Source organism: Euprymna scolopes, chromosome 42 (genome assembly GCF_053919585.1).
Source record: "Euprymna scolopes isolate OS-2025 chromosome 42, ASM5391958v1, whole genome shotgun sequence".
In the NCBI taxonomy this organism is placed as follows: domain Eukaryota; kingdom Metazoa; phylum Mollusca; class Cephalopoda; order Sepiida; family Sepiolidae; genus Euprymna; species Euprymna scolopes.
Genome location: NC_136523.1, coordinates 69,690,807 through 69,713,219, shown reverse-complemented (window position 1 = coordinate 69,713,219; position 22,413 = coordinate 69,690,807). Strand labels below are relative to the sequence as shown.

Sequence of the window (22,413 nt, the reverse complement as noted above, 5' to 3'; positions counted from 1 at the left end):
TTTTTGTTTGTTTGGGGGGGGGGGGCTTTCTTTATATTTTTGAGTATATTTTAATCTCTTTCAGAAAATTGATAATTTTTTGGGGATCAATCTTGTTTAATATTGTTTTCAGATTGTTTTCTTGGTAATATTTTGTTCGGATTTGTTCAAGGTCAATGCAGTTTGTCAGTATATGGTGTATTGTGTAGGGGACTTGACACGTTATACAGTTTGGTGTCTCCTCCCCTTTTAGTAGATGTGAGTGGGTGATGTGAGTGTGACCTATTCGCAGTCTGGTCATTACTACCTCTTCCTTTCTTAACTTTTTTGTGTCTCTCGTTCCAATATTTGGTGTTATTTGGAATAATTTGTTTTTGGTACATGCGCTCCAGTTTTCTTGCCATTTTCTCTTCAAATATGTGTTTATTTTAGTCTTTAGGTCTGTATAGGGGATTTTTCCACTTATGTGGTTTTGTTGCAGAGTTTCCTTTGCTGCCTTATCTGCTTGTTCATTCATGTAGATGCCGATATGGCTTCGTATCCAGCAAAAGATAATGTTTTTTTCATGGTTATGCCATCTATTTTGTTTAGCAGCTTTGTAATAAGTGGGTTTGTCATTTTTTTTTCTTTTAGTGATATGAGTATCGAAAGTGAATCTGTAAATATGATATATTTTTGATGGTCATCATTGGTTATTATATTTAGTGCCAAATCTATGGCTGTTGCTTCTGCGCTGAAAATAGAAGATTCGTTTGGGAGCCTTTTCTTTAGTTTTATTTTTTTGTGGATGGTTGCACATCCTACTTTATCTCCATCTTTTGATCCGTCAGTGTAAATTTGTGTATATTCTTTGTATGTATTCTGGATGATAAGTAGTTCTTCATGGAAGGTTGATGGGTGGGTTTTCGTTTTGGGATATTTATTTAATTTTAATATTATGTGTGGTTGTTTGATCATCCAGGGTGGAGTTTTTGATTTGGTATATTTATGTAGTGTCCATTTGGGCTTCTGTGAGAAGGTTTTTTATCCGAAAGCTATAGGGCTTGATGATATTTTCTTTCTTGTTGAAGAGATGTGTGTATTGTGGGTGGAGGCTACATTGGTATGCAAGATTTGTTGGACATGATACCAGCTTTAGGTAATATTGTAGCGCTAATTTCTGTCGTCTTAGAATCAGAGGAGGCTCATATAGAGGCTTTCTACTGGAGAGGTTCTAAATGCTCCCAAGGCTAATCTTAATCCTTGATGATGGATTGTATTTAGTTCTTTTATGTAGGACTTCCTTGCTGCTCCATAGATGAAGCATCCATAGTCCATTTTAGATCTGATTAGAGTTTGGTATAGTTTCAATAATGTGGCTGTCTGCACCCCAATCGGTGTATGCTAGGACTTTGATCAATTGCATTGTCTTTTGGCATTTTGCTTTTAAATATTTTATATGTGGTATGAAATTCAATTTTTTAGTGAATATAATACCTAAATATTTGTGTTGGTCGGTGAGTGGGATGTTCTTGTTATCTAGTTTCAGGTTGGGGCGGTGGTGGAATTTTCGTAATTTGCAAAAATGGATGCATTTAGTTTTTTCCTCTGAGAATGTAAATCCATTTTCTATGGCCCATTTGTTTATTTTATTCAGACAGAGTTGTAGTTTGCGTTCGGCTGTTTGTATATATTTAGATTGGTAGTATATAATTCCTGAGTCTATGTTTTTTATGATATTGTTTATTTTAATGTTGAAGAGGGTGACAGACAGGATACTGCCTTGGGGGACACCCATTTCTTGATCTTTTTGGACTGAATAAGTGTTGTCCATCCGTACTTGGAAGTTTCTATTTGTTAAGAAATTTCTGATAATTTCTGGCATTCTGCCCCCAAGTCCTAGTTCATACAGGTCTTTTTGGATTCCGTATTTCCAAGCGGTGTCATACGCCTTTTGCATGTAAAAAAAAATTGCTATTAGATGTTCTTTTTTTGCAAATGCTTCTCTTATGCGTGTTTCCAGTTTTATTAAGTGATCGGTGGGGCTTCTATTTTTCCTGAAACCTGACTGGCTTTCTGTAATTAGATTTTTGCTTTCCAAGTACCAATTTAACCTTTCGTCAATCATTCTCTCAAAAGTTTTGCACAAACAACTAGTGAGTGCAATGGGTCGGTAGTTTGTTGGGTTTGTATGATCTTTTTTTGGTTTAGGTATTGGGATTACTGTTGCCTGCTTCCAGTTTTTTGGGATGAGATCCATATCTCATTGTAAATCTATAATAAGTAGTCCAATGATGGTTTTGGTAGTTTTTTGAGGAATTGATAATGGATCTCGTCGGGGCCGACTGCTGTATCGGGAGATTTGTTTATTGCCTCCTCTAGTTCTGCACTGTTGAATAATTGATTGTAATTTTCTTCATTTTTTGATTTGAAGTTTATTTTTATTTTTTCTTCACTTTTCTTTATATCTTGGAATTTTTTATTTTGGTTTTTTGATGATGAGTTCATTGAGAATTGTTCTGCTAATTTATTTGTGATATTTTGTTTGTCATAATCTTCGTGTTGTCGCATGTAAGGTGTTTAATAGGGTTCTTTGTATTTTTTCCTGCTATTTTTCTGACCATCTCCCATACTTTTTTGGGTTTTGTGTTTTGATTAATTTTTGTTACATAGTCTTTCCACATGTTCCGTTTTGATTCTTTTATAGTTTTCCGTGCTTTGGCCTTGCTGTTTTTATATGTGCCCAAATTTTCTTTCGGACTGTTTTTGAATTTCCTTAGGTTTGCACGTCTGGCTCTTATAGCTTCTTTGCATTCTTTATTGTACCAGGGTTTGTTATATTTTGTAGTAGTGGAACTTTTTGGTATATTCTCCTCGGCTATTGTGAGTAGGGTGCTGCTGAAATATGTGATGTGTTCTAAGTTAGGATTCGCTTCAGGTATTAATCTGTGTTGACATGTATTTTGGAAATTTTCCCAATTTGCCTTTTGTAAATTCCAGCGAGGTGTTTTGTCTTCTAGCTTGGGATTCTCGTTTTCTATTATGATTGGGAAGTGGTCACTTCCGCATGTATCCTTATGTGTTCTCCAGCTATAATCCATGTATATAGTTGGGTCACATAGTGTTATATCGATTGCTGATAGGGTTCCCGTTGGTGGATGCATGTATGTATTCTCTTTGTTGTTTAGTAGGCATAGATCATTTTGGTTAATTATTTTTTCTATGGTTTGGCCTCTTTTGTTGTTTTTTTTACTGCCCCACCAATAGTCATAATATATTATGACTATTGAAGTCTCCCAGGAGTAGAAAAGGTTTAGGTAGTTGTTTGATTAAATTGTTTAATTCTGTTTTGTTTATTGTTTCGTTTTGTGGTATATAAGTGTTTCCTGTAGGCAAATTATTGCAGGACATAGGGATTTGATAAGTATTTGTATTTCTTCGATATTAATTTTTAATCCTCTTATGTTCCACTGTAGGATTTTGTTAGCCATGGTTTATATTTTCTTTCTTTTGTTTTGGGTTGTTGGATTCCTCAATCTCCATGCCTTCATGGCTTTCGAGGGTTTTTTCTTTTTTTTGTTTGGATCTGGACGTTGATCTGGATCTTGCTTGGGATGTTGCTGTTTTGGGTTCTTGCTCATTTTTTCCCTCTTGATTGCTTGTGTTTGGTTTCTTTTTTTTTTTTCCAGGGTGTTTTCGGTTTCCATTTTTCCTAGAATTTGGAATCTATTTTGAATGTCTACAGCTTGGTTTTCTTCTTTTCTGGTTCCTTTGCGGAGGGTACTAGGCGAGTGTTCTTTTGATTTTGGGATGTTTTCAGTTTGTGTGGGTTTTTTGTTAGAGGATTGTGTTTGGTTTTTTGGATCTGGTGAGATTTTACTCTCAATTGTTTGGTAGTTATTTCCAAGTACAGCTGGAGTTGACGGCAGTTGCCGTAAGGTGGCCCTCAATGTCTCAACTAGTTCACAAAGTGATTTTATGAGGGTAGAGATTTCCTTTAGTTCAGTGTTTTCTATTGTTTTTAATTGATTTTTGGTTGCACCTGCGTATGATCTAGTTGGTTCTGTTGTGGTGGCTGTTTCAATAATTTTCCTGGTTTCAGTAAAACTTATGTTTTTGGTATATTTGAGTTCATTTTTTTTTTTTTTTCTTTGATCCAGTTTTGGCAGAGCGATGAGTATGCTGGATGGTTCTCTCCACAGTTTGGGCATTTTATATTTCCTTGGCATTCTGTTTCCTGGTGTTCGTTACTGCTACACTTTGGGCATACTGTTTTCCTGGTGCAGTATTCTTTGAAGTGGCCAAATTTTTGGCAGTTTAGGCAGCGAAGTGGTCTGGGGATATATGTTTCTACTTTAATGTTAATATATCCAATCTTGAGTTCAGTTAGTGGAGTGGGTGTATTGAAAGTTAATACGTATGTGTTAGTATTAATTGTTTGTTCGTTTCTTTTTATTGTAATTCTTTTAGTATCTATAACTTTTTGATTTTTTAGGTTTGTTTTTATTTCATCTAGAGAGCAGGTGTTTAGTTCTGGACATCTGATGACTCCCTTTGAGGTGTTGAGGGTTTTGTGAGGGTAGGCTTTGATGTTTATATCATGGAACTTTGTCCATGTTAAAATTTCTTCGGCACTACTTTTAGTAGATACTTGTATAAGTAAAGTTCCATTTTTTAATTTTTTAATTTGTTTTGTGTTCAGATTTTTGTTGATAATTCTTTCGATTTTGAATGGGGACATTTTTGTTATTTGTGTGTTATCTTCCGATTCCAAGATTATATACTCCAGAAAGTTTGTGTTTTCATCTTCATCGCTTTCTGGATGGGGCCTTTTAATTTTTTTGGAACCCATAGAATATTTTGTTTTTTTCATCATCCTTGCTCCCCACCCTCCTCGGAGCCCTAAATTGGGAGATGGTTGCCCAAACATCTCAGGGATACAATGATGATATACTCAAACAGTGAGTATAGCTGCTTATGACGATTTTTTTCATTTCCTTAAACCCAGCAAGGTGTAGAAAGGGTTAGTTGTCAATAGTATCAGTTTTCACCATCTGATTGGCCCTTGCCATCGCCTACTAATGATAGTATGTCTGTGTTTTTTTTTTTAATTTTTTATAGGAGTATAATGTGTTTGTGTTTCTCTTTATGGGGGTTTACTATTATTAGGGACTGTCATGACTAGCCGGTTGGTCGGGTCGAGCCTGCCCGACCACCCGTCTAGCCGAAGTAAGGGCCAAAGTGGAGTGTTGCTAAATCCATTTGGTTCAAGGTCGTGAGTTGCTCAGCCACCAGGATCCCGTTCTAAGGCATTACAGGTTGCCCCCTACGGCCAACAGGTGGCCCCATTGAGGGACTTTTACTCTCTGCAGGGGGGGCAGTCGGTGTATTCTGATACTCCACCGACAGGGTCTGGGAGTGGGGGAGGGAGATAAAAAAGGGGAGAGAGAGGAGCTGTTGTTTTTGGTTTTGCAGAACAAAATTAAGTTTTACAAAAAAGATCAGAAAACAAAAAACATCAATGTAGGTGCATTTCGTCTCAGGAAGCCAAAAGACAGCCTGATCTGGTAGCACCAGAAGATCGGATGATTTGCTAAAAGTATAGAAGTTAGTCTAAGGATGAATGAATTGCTCTAGTATGGTCAAGTGGAGCATTTGATCTTTGGACTAAACAGCTGTAGAAGCATGAAGGTCCATAGGAATTGTAGGTTGGTCGGTAAAATAAAACTTGGAAGCAAGTGATTGAAGAAGAGCATCCAGAGTGAAGTTTTGAGACAACGTGCTAAAGTGTGACATTTTTCTTATCTTTTGCTATGTTATACTCCAACTACTTTGATAACTTACCTTTATTAAAGAGTCAAGAATCATTGTGGCTAACGACATCTCCTCATTATCTTGTTCAAACAACACTTCACAAGCCTCTTCTCTAGAAAGAAAAATCAAAATATGATCCATAAGTAAAATATGGGAAAACATTTATCGACAAAAAGTGGGAAAAATATAACGACAATATTAATTTTCAGTTTTTGCAAATATATTTCTCATTCATTTGTTTGATCTTCAATTCAATGAAAATAATCAAATAGCATTTCATTGAGAAATCAGGTTTTCATTGAAATGTAAAATTTTAAAAATTTGAAGCAACAAAAAAGACCAAAACAGATATTTTATTTATTAATAAACACACTATTGCTAATCTTGACATTGCAAGATATCCTTCTCACTAGCAAGAGAAGGTTACATAATTGCTGCATTAAGAGAATGATATTGTATGAATGCGAGTGCTCATTCACTAGTCTGTCCTCAGCATAATGAAAAAGCAATGATCAGATGGATAGGCAATGTCAGCTTTGATGTTCTGTTTGCAAGATTGAATATATCAAAGTTTTATAAACTCTCAAGCAACAATTGTAGGTAAAACTAGATAAATTGTGAATTGCAAGTTTTTATTTACAATTACTTCACTTACCTCGTATTTCCGTTGATATGCAAGAAACGATCTCCATCTAATGGGTAATCAAGAGCAACGGGTGGTGTAGGTAACTTAAAAATTAAAAACAAAAATTACTTTTAATTATTGTACCTCTTTGAACATCTTATTAATCAGGAAACTAATTTTTTTTTTTATATAATAGAAAAAATATGACCATACTAATCAGTCTTCATAAGATGAAACATGTTTATGTGGATGATACACACACAAGTATATACACAAACATGTTTATGTGGATGATACACACACAAGTATATACACAAACATGTTTATGTGGATGATACACACAAAAGTATATACACAAACATGTTTATGTGGATGATACACACACAAGTATATACACAAACATGTTTATGTGGATGATACACACACAAGTATATACACAAACATGTTTATGTGGATGATACACACAAAAGTATATACACAAACATGTTTATGTGGATGATACACACACAAGTATATACACAAACATGTTTATGTGGATGATACACACACAAGTATATACACAAACATGAAAATTGCTCCAATCAATGTATGAAGCCATTTAATAAGTTAAGAATCCCTTTAATAATAGGATAGTGTGTATGTTATTTATTTTGTGTGTCACGCTTACATCCGAGTTACTGTCGTTTAATTGTTATGGACTTCCATTTCTCGTAATAAATAATTTTACCAAGAATTTTTCATAAGTTTTGGTTTTGATTATAGCTAATAGCACTCCAGTAATCTAATTTTTTTCTAAATAATTTCATCAAGAATTCTTCATAAGTTTTTGTTTCGATTATAGCTGAAGGAACTCAAGTTATGTATATATTCTAATCTCTTTTAAAATATATACAGTGATGATCATATTTATTGGCACGGTAAAATAAAAGTTAAATTTTGTCTAATAAATTCTAAAAAAGGGATTAAATTAAAGAAAATAACAAAGTATATTATGTATTTTTAACTGGCCTTTCCGATGCAGCAATCGGATTTTAGAAAAAATAAATAACAAAGGAACAACAAACATAATTGCAAAAAACCCTTGTTCAAAATTATTGGCACGGCTTTGTTTTTCTTTTAGTATCAGTATAATATCAATCAATTTCCGGTTTACGTGCTTTCTGAACTTTTTTATAGCCATATTATGCTTGTTTAACGCTAATTCAGTGAATAATTTTTTTCAGATAATTTTTAGATAGCGATTTATTTAAACTATTATAAGTGACTAAATTATAATTTTCAATCGCCATGGTTAAAACTAAGGAACACAGCGAAGACGTCAGGAAGCTTGTTGTAGCATGCCATACCAATGGGGAGGGCTATGATAAGATTTCAAAGAAGCTAAACCTTCCCAAATCCACTGTTACAGCCATAATAAACAAGTTCAAATCGCAAGGCCACGTTATGAGTTTAGAGGGTAGAGGGAGAAAAAGGATTCTTTCCCCAAGAGATGAACGGAAAATTGTTCGACAAGTAAAACAAAACCCAAGGATCTCTGTTGGGGAGATTGTTGATGAACAGAGCACCTCTGGAGTGAATGTATCTCGACATACAGTTGGTAGAGTTTTGAAGAGAGCTGGTTTAAAAGCATGTCGTCCGAGAAAGACTCCCTTATTGAAGCCTATGCACCTGAAAGCAAGGCTAGCCTTTGCAAAACGTCATATTGATAAAGATGTTGCATTCTGGAAACGTGTTCTATGGACTGACGAAACGAAAATAGAGTTATTTGGCCATAATAAAGTGTCTTATATTTACAGAAAATCTGGCGAAGCTTTCCTGCCTAAGAACACCATACCCACAGTGAAGCACGGTGGAGGCAGTTTGATGTTTTGGGGATCCTTTGCTGCCTCTGGACCAGGGCGACTTGTTAAGGTCACAGGTAGCATAAAAAAGGAAGATTATGTTAAAATATTGGATGAAAACCTGAAAGACTCTGCTAAAGAGCTCTCACTTGGTCGTCGTTGGTGGTTCATGCAAGATAATGACCCAAAGCATTCGGCTAAACTGACTAAGAAATGGCTTGAGGACAATCATATTAATGTTTTGGAGTGGCCATCACAAAGCCCAGACCTTAATCCAATTGAAAATTTATGGAGAACATTAAAATTGAGGGTAATGCAAAGGAAGCCTAAGAATCTTATTCAATTGGAGGATTATTGTCAGGAAGAGTGGGCTAAAATTACTACTGAAGAGTGCAACAACTTGGTTGTAAACTATGAAAAGCGACTGAGGAAGGTAATCAAGGTCAAAGGCTATACAATTGATTATTAAATAAATCGTGCCAATAATTTTGAACAAGGGTTTTTTGCAATTATGTTTGTTGTTCCTTTGTTATTTATTTTTTCTAAAATCCGATTGCTGCATCGGAAAGGCCAGTTAAAAATACATAATATACTTTGTTATTTTCTTTAATTTAATCCCTTTTTTAGAATTTATTAGACAAAATTTAACTTTTATTTTACCGTGCCAATAAATATGATCATCACTGTATATATATATATATATATATATACATATATTTTTTTCATAAGTTTTGGTTTCTGTTTCGATTCAAGCTGATGCACATCTTCAAATAGCATTTCATTGAGAAATCAAGTTTTAATTGAAATGTGGAATTTTCAAAATTTGAAGTCATATAGACATTGTTTTTTTTTTTTTAAAATCGAAACTTTATAATATATAGAAACCGATAGAACATTAACTATAATAATATATACAAAATCTGCAAGAATTAAAATATCATATTTAAGCTTACTATATAACCAGGCCATGCCTGGCATCTCTGCTTGCTTAGATAATTACTTTTGCAGTTTTAACAAAAGGGCTACAATAATATCAGAGCGTCTCCATTTACGCTGAATATCTACAGAATGCCAACATCAATATATTACATATGAGTCCCCTGTGGAATTTCCATAGGTCCTGCTAGTAGAAAGATAATTATCAGAAAAACAGGAGATCGTTATTGACTTTAATCTTGAAATGAAAATAGCTATAAGGTAGGAGGAAAACAGCACAAAGAGTTCCATAAGCATGCAGTCCTTGGAAAGAAGTTACTGAAATATGAAGCTGAGGTATAACTAGATATAAAAACATTGAATTGGTATATAATTATTATTTTAATATCTTCATATAAGTTTCATCTTCATCAAGAATTACTAGTGAAGTTATATACAACTGTTCCATGAGTCATGATTCCAACCTTGAACCCCAGTCACCATTGTCTGCAAAACCAATCTGTTTCTTGTGAAACCAACAAGCACAATGCTTGTTAACACGCTCTCTTTAGATTTCAGTTCTTCTCCCACGCATCATTTAAGCTGAATTTGACTAAATCTATTTTCTATATATTAATACGATAGCGTGTGTGTTCTTTTGTGTGCCACGCTTACATCCGGGTAATTTAATTGTTATGTTCTTCTATTTCTTGTCATAAATAATTTTGCCAAGAATTCTTCATAAGTTTTAGTTACGGTTTTGACTATGGCTGATGGTACTTAAATCATCTATTTTTTTTTATAAATAATTTTATCAAGAATTCTTCATAAGTTTTGGTTTCAGTTTCGATTATGGCTTAAGGAACTCAATATATATATATATATATATATATATATATATATATATATATACATATTTTTTTCATAAGTTTTTATTCCAGTTTCGATTCAAGCTAATGCACCCAAGTCATATGGATATATTATTTTATTTTTGAAATCGCAACTTTATAATATATAAAAATCGATAGAACATTAACTCTACAATGATATATACAAAATCTGCAAGAATTAAAATATCATATTTAAGTGTACTTTATCACCGGGCTTTACCAACATTCATGCTAGCTTGGATAAATACTTTTGCAGTTTTAACAAAAAAACTACAATATCAGAGCGTCTCCATTTACACTGAACATCTACAAATGCCAACATCAATATATTACAGATGAACTTGAATTTCCACAGGTCTCGCTAGTATTTCATGGATCAAAAATTATAACTCCACTTGTCAAATAAACTAAAGTTAACTAAAAAATAAAGAAAGAACAAGAGACGGTTAAGGAAGTTATGAGTTTATCACATGTAGTTTAGAATCCTATCCTAGTAGTGGCTTACGATAAACTCATACTTTTCCTGACCCATATTAGTAGTAGTAATAACTTTGTCTCTTTTCCGTCTGCAATTAACTTTATTAAACACATGGCATGATCATTGTTTTATGTATCATCCATATTAGGTTGAGTCAATCTCTTTACAGTAATCCACTAAAGGGAAAAGAATTTGATATTTTCTCTTTGAAAATGTGAAGAATAATTTATGGCTAAATACTCTGACCGATTTGTAAACAGAGTTATTGATTTATATGAAAAAGAAAAGTCAATCCAATTCTAGATTATAGACATCATTATCAGATTCAATTTAACATCATCTTTGGTTTAATATTTATTTTACAGACTGGTATTAGTTAGATGGCTTTTAGAAATTGGACTCCAAACTAACCTATCTCTGTCCAGGTATTCTTTTTTTCTTTCAAGTCCATCCTTTATCACTTCTTTCAGCGTTTTTCTTGGCCTTCCTAACTAATCCTGCTGCCTCAGCTGTTGTACATTTACTAACCTCAGGTCTCTCATCCAATATGAACACACTATTGAAGTCTCCTGTTGTCTATTCTTTCTCTGAGGTTATCAGGACTATGTGTGCTTTTAAGACTCACATTACACATCCATATCATTTCTCTCCATGCAACACATATCCTTAACCCCCACTGGTTATGCTTCCATACAGCATTACAATGCATATGCATGATAAACCCTTCCTTAGGTCGAAAGTAGTAAAACTTTAATCATACAAGTTCTCTGAACTTACTCTATCCATTCCTAACTCTTGCAGCCAAAGAAAACCAACTTCCTCGTGTTCTAATCAACAAGGTGACAAAACTTCTGAACCACCTCAATAACCTCATCATTGAGATATACTTCGAGTTCTCATTCGTCTACATTGCTTTTCATGTCTTAACCATAATTCCACTGCAATCTTTGTGTAATCAATGCCTGCAAGACAAAAAAATTGTGCTGTACTCAATTCCCTTTCCAAATCTTTGACTCAACAAGTGAATTTTCATTGTTTCACAGAGAATACATCTTTTCTAAACAACTCATCCAAAACTCACAGACATTGCTTCTGAAAGCTCGATAAAAAGCAACGGGCTCAATACACAACCTGATGTACTACATTAAAGCTGTAACTAAATGTGCTGTTTATTTCAACACAATTGATAATTTTGGTATATCAGCCCATCAGACATATCAAATACTTTTTCCAAATCAACAAAAGTAAAATTATTATCAAGATATTTCTTTTTCATTTGTCTCAGGATAAATATAGCATCAACATACTTTGCTCAGCATAAAATCAAACTTGTATGTACTCTACTCTAATCTAACTTCTCTAATCTAACTGCTCAATTATTTTATTAAACACTTTTACAATTTCATCCAGTAACTTTAAGTCTCTGTAATTACCTCTATCCAGAGCTGCTTCTTTATCCTTTATAGACAATGTGCAATGAGGTAAACATAGAAATGGCACTGCATATTTGCAAGCGAACTGAAAGTGAGGCCTGTACTCATTTGCATATGTGTGGGCTTTGGAGGCATAAAAGACAATGAATTTTTGAGTGTATGTGATCTTGGTTTCTGACTTAGATATGTCACAGGCTCTTAATTGATCATTGTCAACATCCGATGGCTGACCACTACGCTCATCTTCAAGACTCGTCACCACCACAAAATTTCTGAAGCCACCATTGTGCTATGCATTCAGTAGTGGTTCCTAGGCCAAACGCTTTGTAGATATCACAAGCTGTTTCAGCAGCTTTTCGGCCTAGCTCAAATTGAAATAAGAAAATTGTGCGAATTTGCTTTTTTTCCATCTTGTAATCAACGTCCTGAAAGGAATACATTAGGCACCGCCAAAAATGGCCGCAAAATCAAGTTGTTGTTGTTGTTTTTTAAAACGAAATTACATTTATTAAAATCCATTATTTCTGAGTAACTTTTTTTTTTCCAGAAAGATAAAACCCTGAATTTTATCATATAGAAAACAGATTAATGTAAAACTTTTTCTACTATTTTTAATTCAATTTTAAATGTTAAATTTTTCCAAAAAGTTAACAATTGACATTTTTTGTCTTGCACAAAAAACGTACTTAAATATTAAAAAAAAAAGGGTTTTTGAAATAATTAATTAATTTATTTATTGTCTAACTAAGATTTAGGATGATTTTCTAAGAGAATATGCAAAAATATTATAATATAAGTACCTGAATTTCAAATAATTCCACTTATTCATATAGGTAACCAGATATTTCGCGTTGACGTAGAGTTCAGATCGACTCTGTTTACGTTTTCGTTTGATAAAAAGAAAACTATGGAAGACCAAAAAGGCCAAAAAAAACTTATTTTTCAGTGACGAAAATTTCAATGTATTATTAAGCTGAGGCTGGCCAGTACCAGATGGGTGACCATTTGTATGCGCTTGGTTTTTAATGTGTATGTGTGTGGGGGCCAGGCTCCCCAAAATGGGGGGGGCAATTTAAAGCAGAATAAAAAAAAATTATTTCAGCGCGTTTGGTCCACCGTAGGCGAAAGGCGGCAAACGTTTTCAAACGGGATCGAAAAAAATGATGCTATTTTTAACACAAAGGGCACAATATTTATCGAATTTTTTTTTTGGTATCGATTATTCAAAGCATGCCCTGTTTAATAATGGTCATGCATTATTCGGCTCGCTAAAAAAAAAAATTGTTAATTTATTTATCAAAAATTTTAAAATAGCTTTTTTCGTATAAATATTAAAAATTTTTTTTTTTGTTTTGCTTAACTTAAATTAATTATTTTAACATATTCACCGAATTTCACACTTCAAAACTCAAAAGCGGGATAATTAAACACAATCAAAGTTCTGATATTCAGACGTCAAAATAAGGTATGCAAACAATTTTTTTTTTTTTTTTTTTTGAATCTATAATTCTGTCCCTTACAACAACACAATATGTTTTGTTCAGTTTCAGATGATTATTTTAAGCATATTTGTTCCCACTTCAAAACAAGGGGGGGGGGGGTTGTAAGCAAAAAAATATATATATATAAATATCGTTTATGAAAAATAAGTACACTGTTATAAAGTTCATTCTTCTCCTAATAATCGCTGAAAATTTCGTATTGATTGGATAATTACCTGATTTTTGGTAGATTTTTAAAAAGACGGTCCGTCAAAAAGTACTGACCTGCCCCCCCAGTTTTGGCGGTGCCTAGAATACATAATTGTTTTAAAACAATTGTGATTTAAACGATTAGATAGAGTGAAAAACGCTCTTTAAAATGATATAAAATAAAAGTATTGTCTCTCAATATACATCAACTTCTTTGTTTCTGCTTTTTTTTTGATACACATCTCAAGTTCTCATTCCTCCACCATCATGTCATCCTATGCCTTGGGAATCCTTTCACTTATCCACAACTCTAATCTGTTACCTCCAACAGTGTATTCTTTGATTTCTTCCACACTTCCTGAATTGGATTTAGTAAATGAACTTATGCTTCACAGGTTCTTTATTCCTCTACCCAGAAAACAATTCTATTTAATCCAGATGCAACCCTGACAGGTGCTACCTATCGCTAAGCAATAACTTCTCACCTGCCCCAAAAGCTCCTAAAATTAGGGCTTCACCACTGAATACACTTTAAGGTCATACAAAGGGTTGTAAAAATTTTTTACCAAGTACAGAGATCATTGTTGGTATTCAAAGGAAAGAAAAATTAACAAACCACACAAAAAAATTCAAATTAGAAGAAAACTTACTTTATTTGAATCGGCTTTTCCACAATGCACAGCAAAGATTTGCTTAGCTCGACTCATACTTGTCACAAAACAACAACGAACTAGATACAAAAGAAAAATCGTTAACACAATTTAAAATAATTCAAATATTATTTAAACACTCCTCAAGTGAAGCATGCATCATTTATCTTATTATAATTCATTGGTTGAGAATTAATATTAAAATTAGAAGGTTTGCAACAAAACATGACTAAACAATCTTAATTTTAAGAATAAGTGAAAAATCCTTAGGTTTGATTACTAGAAAGAAGAATAAGATTGTGAAAAAGTTAAATTTATTACAATTTATAATCATGGAACATTTCTTTTTCTTGTGCAAGGAAAAGATTTTAAATATCAAATCTACCACATAATTAGGTTAAGAATAGTTTTCATGTCAACTGTTTTAAGTAGAGGAATTCATAAAAAAAAGTTGAATTAACAAGAACATTTTTGGAGTTTATCTGATGAAACATCTAAATATAGTAAGAGTCAATAATTTAAAATACTAATTTGTTGCTCATCATTTCATTTGTAGATAATATTTTATAAACATTAACGTTTTATCATATATTTATTATATAAATAAATTTGTATTTGTGTCTGTCTAAAACTAGAATATTTAAATTAAATAAAAGCACACATCTTTACAAAGTTAGATCTGTTTATAATTATTTGTATGTGCAGGATTCATTCCTTAAATGATCATGAATTTTGAAACATGTTAGAAGTAAGGAATCCAAATGTGGACTATATTTAGTTTTATACCAAAAAAGATAACAGAATGGAAGCTTTCCATGAAAATTCAGATACCTTTGATTATTGTAAAATTATATAAATTTCAGTTTCTTTATAGAATTTTCAATGTTTTTTTTTTGGGGAGGGGGGGGGGATAATGTTTCATTTGAAAAATTCAAATACATCAGATTTCTATTAAATTTCATGTATTATATTTTTAATCTTTGTAAGGAGATAAAAGTGGTGCAAAACTGTTTTGATTGTGGAATTCATTTTACCTGCCTTGGGATAGGTATTCTTTTAGTGTATATATAAATTTGAAAAATAAAAAAATTTATACTATGTATAGTATAAATTTTTTTATTTATACAAGTATATTTATAGGGGGGGCAGAGGGGGTACAGCCTTTTCAGGCAAGAATTTAGAAAAACCAAAATATGCTTAAATACATATAACAAAATATTTTTATATAAAAAAAACAACATATAAAAGGCGTCATAATTTGCATATGTTGAATTTGAGCATATCAAAAAACCTGTATCTTTTTGGATTGGTGAAACGATTTTTGATTCCTTTGAAGTGATTTTGCGTGTGTCAGTGAGAAACAGAACGACAAATTTTTTTATGTGCACGAAACGTTATTCGATAGTGAGAAAACGTTTATTTCAGCACTTTATCAAGTTTGTTAATTTTGCCATTGAAAACCGTTTGCTTGCGATCATTGTGATTAGTGATATCAGCATTTCAAGCTTTTCTGAACAGTTGGAGCTCATCGACAATGTCAAAATGAAGAAACTCAAACTGGTCGCTGCAGCCAAAAAGTACGAAATCAGTTATTCAACAGCAGCAAAAATTCTCAAGAAAGAAGACGATCTCAGATCTTGCATGCAAATGAAAGGAAACATTAATCGCAAACGAAAGTGCCAATCCGTGCACAAGGACGTTAACGAAGTGCTTACACAATGGTTTATACAAGCTACTGCCACCAATCTCATCATTAGGCAGAAAGCATAACAACTGGCCGTAAATCTTAAAATTGATTTTGAACCGAGCAATGGCTGGCTCATGTGTTGGAAGCAGGCCAATAACATTTCATTAAAAAAATTTCATAGTGAATCACTATCAGCAAATCACGATTCTGCCAACAAATAGGTGACAAACGTTTTGCTGCAATTTTTTCATGGATATGATCCAAAAGATGTTTGAAACTGTGATGAAACAGGACTTTTCTCCAAAGCCATGCCGTCTGGATCTTTGCGATTTACCGGCAACAAACAGTCAAATGGGACAAAAGTTTCCAAAGACAGACTCATGACGCTTCACAAACATGGATGGCAGTGAAAAGCAAGCTGTACTTGTTGGTAAGTTGGCAAAACCACGTTGCTTTAAAAATGTCAAAACTCTGCCGTTTTCTTACTTTGATAATCGGAAAGCTTGGATGACTAGTCAGCTGTTTACTGACGTTATGCAAATGCTTGATCGAAAAATGATTGCTCAAAATCGAAAAGTTATTCTCTTTTTGGACAATGCAACTTGTCATAACTTACTACCAGGTACAAATCTGTGAAACATCAAATTGTTGCTCATGCCATCAAATAGCACCAGCCTCATTCAACCTTTGGATCAAGGCATCATTCGTTCATTTAAAGTTGTTCAAATGCAAATCGCAACAATCGATGATACACTGCTAATGCCACTGTCTGAAGTGGCCAAGCAGATCATTGTTTCGAAGGCCATGCACATGATGAAATGGACACTTTTTTTTATGACCAAACCATCAACAATTCAAAATTGTTTTACGAAAGCCGACTTGTCATTGACTCACAGGCTGAAGTGAAAGAAATATTTGACGAAAATGATCAAGTTTCTCCACCATCAGGCATGGAGCAAAGAGATTTTGATGAATTTATCAGCTTCGATGACAGTACAAAATGTTATGAAGAACTGACTGACAGACATAACACGTGGTATAAAATCGAATGATCAAGATTTTGACAAAGATGAGGATGCTGAAGGCGTAAATTTTGAAGTTTCCGAAAGTGACAAACCAGTGCCAAATTCTCTTGCTGCATTGAATGCACTTGAAACTGACAGCCTACTTTGAAGCAAAAAGCAATAATCCTGATGACGCATTGCAATTGGTTTACAGACTATGATTACAGATATGAAAGTGTTCATGATGTTAACAAAAAGATTTCTGTACAATAAAAAATGACTTTAAGAAAAAGTAATTTTTGATTGAATTATTTGTGAAAACTGAAAATTTATTTTTATCTGTGTTTTTTATGTGTATAACTGTTAAATAAAATTAAGTGTTCTGTATGTAGTGTTCCCATACTTAAACAAAATTGACCGAACCTATGATATATGAGAATTATTAGTCATGACACCTCTCATATCCGTGTTATACTTGCTATATATATATATATATATTTTTATAGTTTAAATATTTTAGTTTAAAAAAAATATATATGCATGCAGTTGTACTTGTTATTGAGCACTCTTATAAAAATACTGTAAGGTTCATCTAGAACTAGCAGATGTTGAGGGAGAATGACTAAGGACTCACCATGTATTCCTGTTCCCAACCTGAACCATATATTTTTATTTTATTTTTTATTTATAATTTAAGTTATGAACACATTGTTTTTTAGAGATATCCAAGTGTAAAAAAAAAAAAAAAAAGAAAAGCAAACAAAAATACAAAATTATTAGCATCATTGCATTTCATCTTGGTACAAGGCCTCATTTTTAATTGAATCTCCGCAAAAAAACATCACATTTTTAAATGCTCTTAACTGGACAAGCTACCAAAATTTGATATTTTTCAAAAATTATGAAATCAATTATGGATATAAGAATGGAAGATCAATTTGCACTTACCTTTTATATCTTCTAAAATTTCTTCTGTCAGATTTTCTGGATCAAAAAAATAAAATAGTAAACAAAAGTTTCCTAAAAGATTAAAAACCGAACGTGTTAAAAAGAATAGATTCATTTTTTTAAGAAATTCAATCAAATTCAATCTGTATGTTCAGTAATGAAAAAAATGCAATGGTGTCACTCTAGCCAACTTCAATGAGATTCTGTCCTCTTGTCTCAATTTGTTTTCAGAAGTTTGATCATTCCTAAAAACTTGTAACATTATATATATTCATTCTTTGTGCCACAGTGTTATGCATGAAAATATCTTTCTAAACTATTTTTTTAAACCAAATTGTTGTAACTGAAACTCAGTTACAACAATTTGGTTCTAAAAAAAAAAAAAAAAAAAAGTAAAAATTAAAAATAATTAAAAAATATAAAAATGTAATAATCAAAGAACAACATTAAAGTATGGAAAAGTTAACAAAGTTTTGTATGAAAAAACAATATGAAAAAGGGGAAAGAATCGATAATTTCAGACACAAAAAAATGTCTCTGGTTTCTGTAAATTGAATTAAATTTGTTAAACCAGAGACACGTAGATTTCACTAATGTCAGCCTTTAAATTATCATTTTGAAAGAAGTGCCTTGTTTAGGATTATATTATTTTCTAAGCCTGGGAAATTAATTCCCATGCTACAAAAACTATTATAAATACTGACGCAACACCATTTCCTCCTCAAATGCTTAGTGTAATATTATTTATTCTAATTTGCATTTATTAAAACCTACAAATGTGTCTGATGATTTTTGCCCCTCTCACTCTCCCATATAATTTAGCTTTACAATGAAATTGCAACTTACCTACAAAGTTTTCAAACAGAAGTGCCATTTTGTTTTATGTCATTAGAATAATGAAAATTGAAGACAATGTTACAGTGACCATTAACTTTGAATTATATTGCATGTTGCTAGGCATCCAGATTGCTAAGCATTCATATTTAAAAAAGAAATAATGCACTGGGTTCTTAATATTCGATGGGAATTTGGAGGGAGATGTTCCCCAGTCATTTGATTTCATTTCACAATGACATCAATTGAACCACCTGATTACCAGACGAACATATGTAATTTTTTCTTTGTGAATATCTAAAGTCAAAGGGCATACACTCAATCAATAAACAATTAATAGATGCCATCAAATAATTGTTACCGTTCCTCATGAACTTATTTATAGAGTTATAAAAACCTTTCACAAATGCATTAGACAATGTATGGAGAATAAAGGTAAACATTTGATCAATATAATTTTTGAAACAAAATGGTATTATATGTACATTTTGAAATAAAAACATGATTTTTTTCATGATTTTTTTCACGATTTATTCAAATTTGCTTTTAATAAACCTCACATATGTACACAATCATTTTGCCTCCACCCCCGTATAATGAAGCTGTATTATGAAATTGTAACTTACCTACAGATGTTTTAGCAGTAGCTTCACCATTACCAGCTGCATTTACAGAATTCTGAAGTAACACTTTCAAATTACTAAAAAAATAATGAAAGAAATCCAGATTCAAATTTATGTAAAAACTTTCTATATAATATTTATATTTATATAAAATTAGGTTTATATTATATGATGTATTTAATTCACTCCTGAACTGATCATTATGAATTTTGGAATACAGCTACTAGGTGTAAGGGTCTATAACATGGAATATATTTAACTTAATTTGCTTTCATGAAACAGGGTAGAAACACTTCATAAAGATTTTGATTTCTCAGATTTTTGTGAAACTTTAACATCAATAAAACATTTTCAGTTTCTATTGTGAATATTTTAAAGGGATTTAGGGAGCAGAATATGGGCAAAATTTCCTCAAATTCAATTTCTTCTTAAGATCCCTTAAATTATAGACATTTTTTAGAATTAAAACCATAGAAAGGATTTTTATCAAAAATTGAACAAAGATTCTAGACATAAGGTTCATTATATTTTTATATTAATCATAAGTGGTGTAATATTGTTATGTTCAGAGAATTAATTTCAGACAGGAATTTTTCTAGTATTTCTATAATATCAGGTCACCTTGTAAGTTCTGTCCAGGTTTTAATTTGCTGAAATTTAATAGCAAATGAGATATCCAGTAAAACTAATCTTTATATATCAAATATTTAGACACATTATCACACTTTATCAAATTATATTTTATAAAAAAATAAAGGTCAGTTGAAAACTTAAAATATGACAATATCCAAGGAACATTTAAGGTAAATAATGAGTAAAAAAAAAAAAAAAAAAAAAGAAGCAAACTCTGCAGTTGATTTCAATTCAATATATTCATTCGGTTTATGGGAAAAAATACTTGAATGAAAAAAAAAAAACCTGCAGAAGATAGTTTACAAAATTTAGAAATTAAAATTTTTCTTTTGAACATGAAGGTTGATCAGGAGATGAACTTAACTTTGATGAAAAACCATCTCGCTCTATCCTCTGGCACACCAAATATTCTTCATGTGCATTGTGAGTGCCATGTGAGCTACTTGACATAAGTTCTGTGCAATCTCTCCACTAAATTACATCTCTGTTTTGGTATCCACAAAAGAACATCACTGTGATTTTATCCAACAGTGACCATCTAATCTGGTTTTTCTCTCTCTGATTAGGACTGAGATCAGAGGAAATTGTCCATAGCGTTGATCCTTTGTGTAGTGTTGATAAGAGCAACTCTTAGCATTCTGGTACATACAGTCAATTTTCTTCTCTAATGTTTTGGTAAAAATCCAGGTTTCCATATACAAGAACTGATGTAACAATATCTTCAAAGACATCAATATTTGATTCTTGAAGATTTGATTTCCAGATTGGTTTCATGTTGGCTAGTCTAGATTTTTTATTTTGATCCGAACCTGCAATGCAAATGCTGAAGTTCATTAATAGCAAACTGAACATCAGCAAATGTTTCACCGAGTAGAGAAATAGCGTCTGCATAGTGTTATGTAATGGATGGCTGGAACCATCATACATAACTGAAAAGAAAAAACTTCTTTAATAAAAGATTTAAAATAGTGGGCATCGAATAATCGATTGTCTACCAGTTGAAAAGAGAAAGTGCTTACGTCATAAACAGAGAAATCGGACGACGATTTTTTTGTTTACAAAACAAAGAAATGTGACATTCCTCGTAAGCTCTGGAAGTACAGATATTGGCATGAGTGGTAAATTCACGTGTCGCTCAGCTGAAGATAAAATCAAATGATCATCTGAGGTCAGGAACCGGCAAAGAAATTGTCAAAACGTGACTAAAGAACGCATGTTCTATTAGCGATCAGCTGATTGACAGAACGCGTGGATAGGAAAAACAAAGCGACAAAATGCCAATAAAAACGGTGAATCTAAAGAGAGGGCTAGCAGAGAGAGGAGAAACAAGGGACAGCACGTGTTGCTGAAGACCGGATCGAAAAAACGTCAATTTCCCTCCTCAGATCACTGTGAGAACACTGTTACTATCGCTGTGAACTTCAGAACCACCAAAAGAAAAAAGACGAACTGTTTTAAATTGTATAATATTGTAAAATATAATTTTATACAAAAACAAACGCAATTGTGACTTACGTCTTTTAATGCATATTTTTAAGTTACGGCTGATCGTTCTAAGTTGTCAACCGCTTTGTTTTCAGGTTCAACGTTGTTATGACATTTTTGACAATTGACGAGAGGCAAGATAAGGAAAAAGTGCCAGTCTAAGGTGAGATAACTCACTAGTCTTAACTCGTTGTCATGACAACCGCTTAGTAAACAAGTGAACCCACGGACGACCGACGTAATTAAAACTGCTATGTACTACAGCCAGGGAGTCCTACGCCCTACTACAATTTCCCAACCTGGGGGCCACTCCACAATACAACATAGTATTAATTGGTGCCTTGATGACCAGTTCACTCCGCAAGAGTGATAAGTAAGAACTTTTTAACAAAAACAAAACTAAACAAAAAGAACTCTTACACAAAAAGAACTTGGTTACCACATACACAACAACAAAGAAGAAGAAAAAAAAAAACACAACGTGAATCAATCGACGAAGAGAAACGCGAACGCAGAAGCAAGAAAGAGAAGAAGAAAGAACACTGGACCTGAGGAAAAGCAAAGGTTAGTTGATTTTTTCAATATTTTTCTAACCCTCGGCTCTTAAAAAAGTTTTGTTAAAAAAAAAAAAAAAAAAGTTATATATATTTCTTTTCTCTCTTCTTTCTTGTATAATTTTGAAAATAAAAGATGGAACAGCAGTTTTTCACAGATTTCGCTCAGATCCTAGGGGCTGAACTACACAATGTAGGGAAGGCCATTTCGAACTCTCTGAGAGGGGAGGCGTTGTTATCAAAAATAAAAACATTAGACACTAGACGATCGCAGGAATACAGAAGATGGCTAAATGATATAGATAAATACACTAGAATAGTTGGCCAAACAGAGGAAGAAAAATGCCAAT

At 32.6% G+C, this 22,413-nt stretch overlaps 1 protein-coding gene across 1 annotated transcript in view; it reads right to left on the bottom strand.

The window, feature by feature from the left end:
• The window catches only part of LOC145267129 (actin-related protein 10-like), a 62,177-nt gene that overhangs the window by 4,277 nt on the left and 35,487 nt on the right, over positions 1 to 22,413 (bottom strand). The window contains exons 7-11 of the mRNA XM_080123166.1: positions 19,395 to 19,468; positions 17,935 to 17,970; positions 14,296 to 14,375; positions 6,428 to 6,501; positions 5,803 to 5,884 (exon numbers count right to left, since the gene is read on the bottom strand). Of these exons, the coding sequence (XP_079979292.1) occupies positions 5,803 to 5,884; positions 6,428 to 6,501; positions 14,296 to 14,375; positions 17,935 to 17,970; positions 19,395 to 19,468 (346 nt within the window). The remainder of the gene's footprint in view (positions 1 to 5,802; positions 5,885 to 6,427; positions 6,502 to 14,295; positions 14,376 to 17,934; positions 17,971 to 19,394; positions 19,469 to 22,413) is intronic.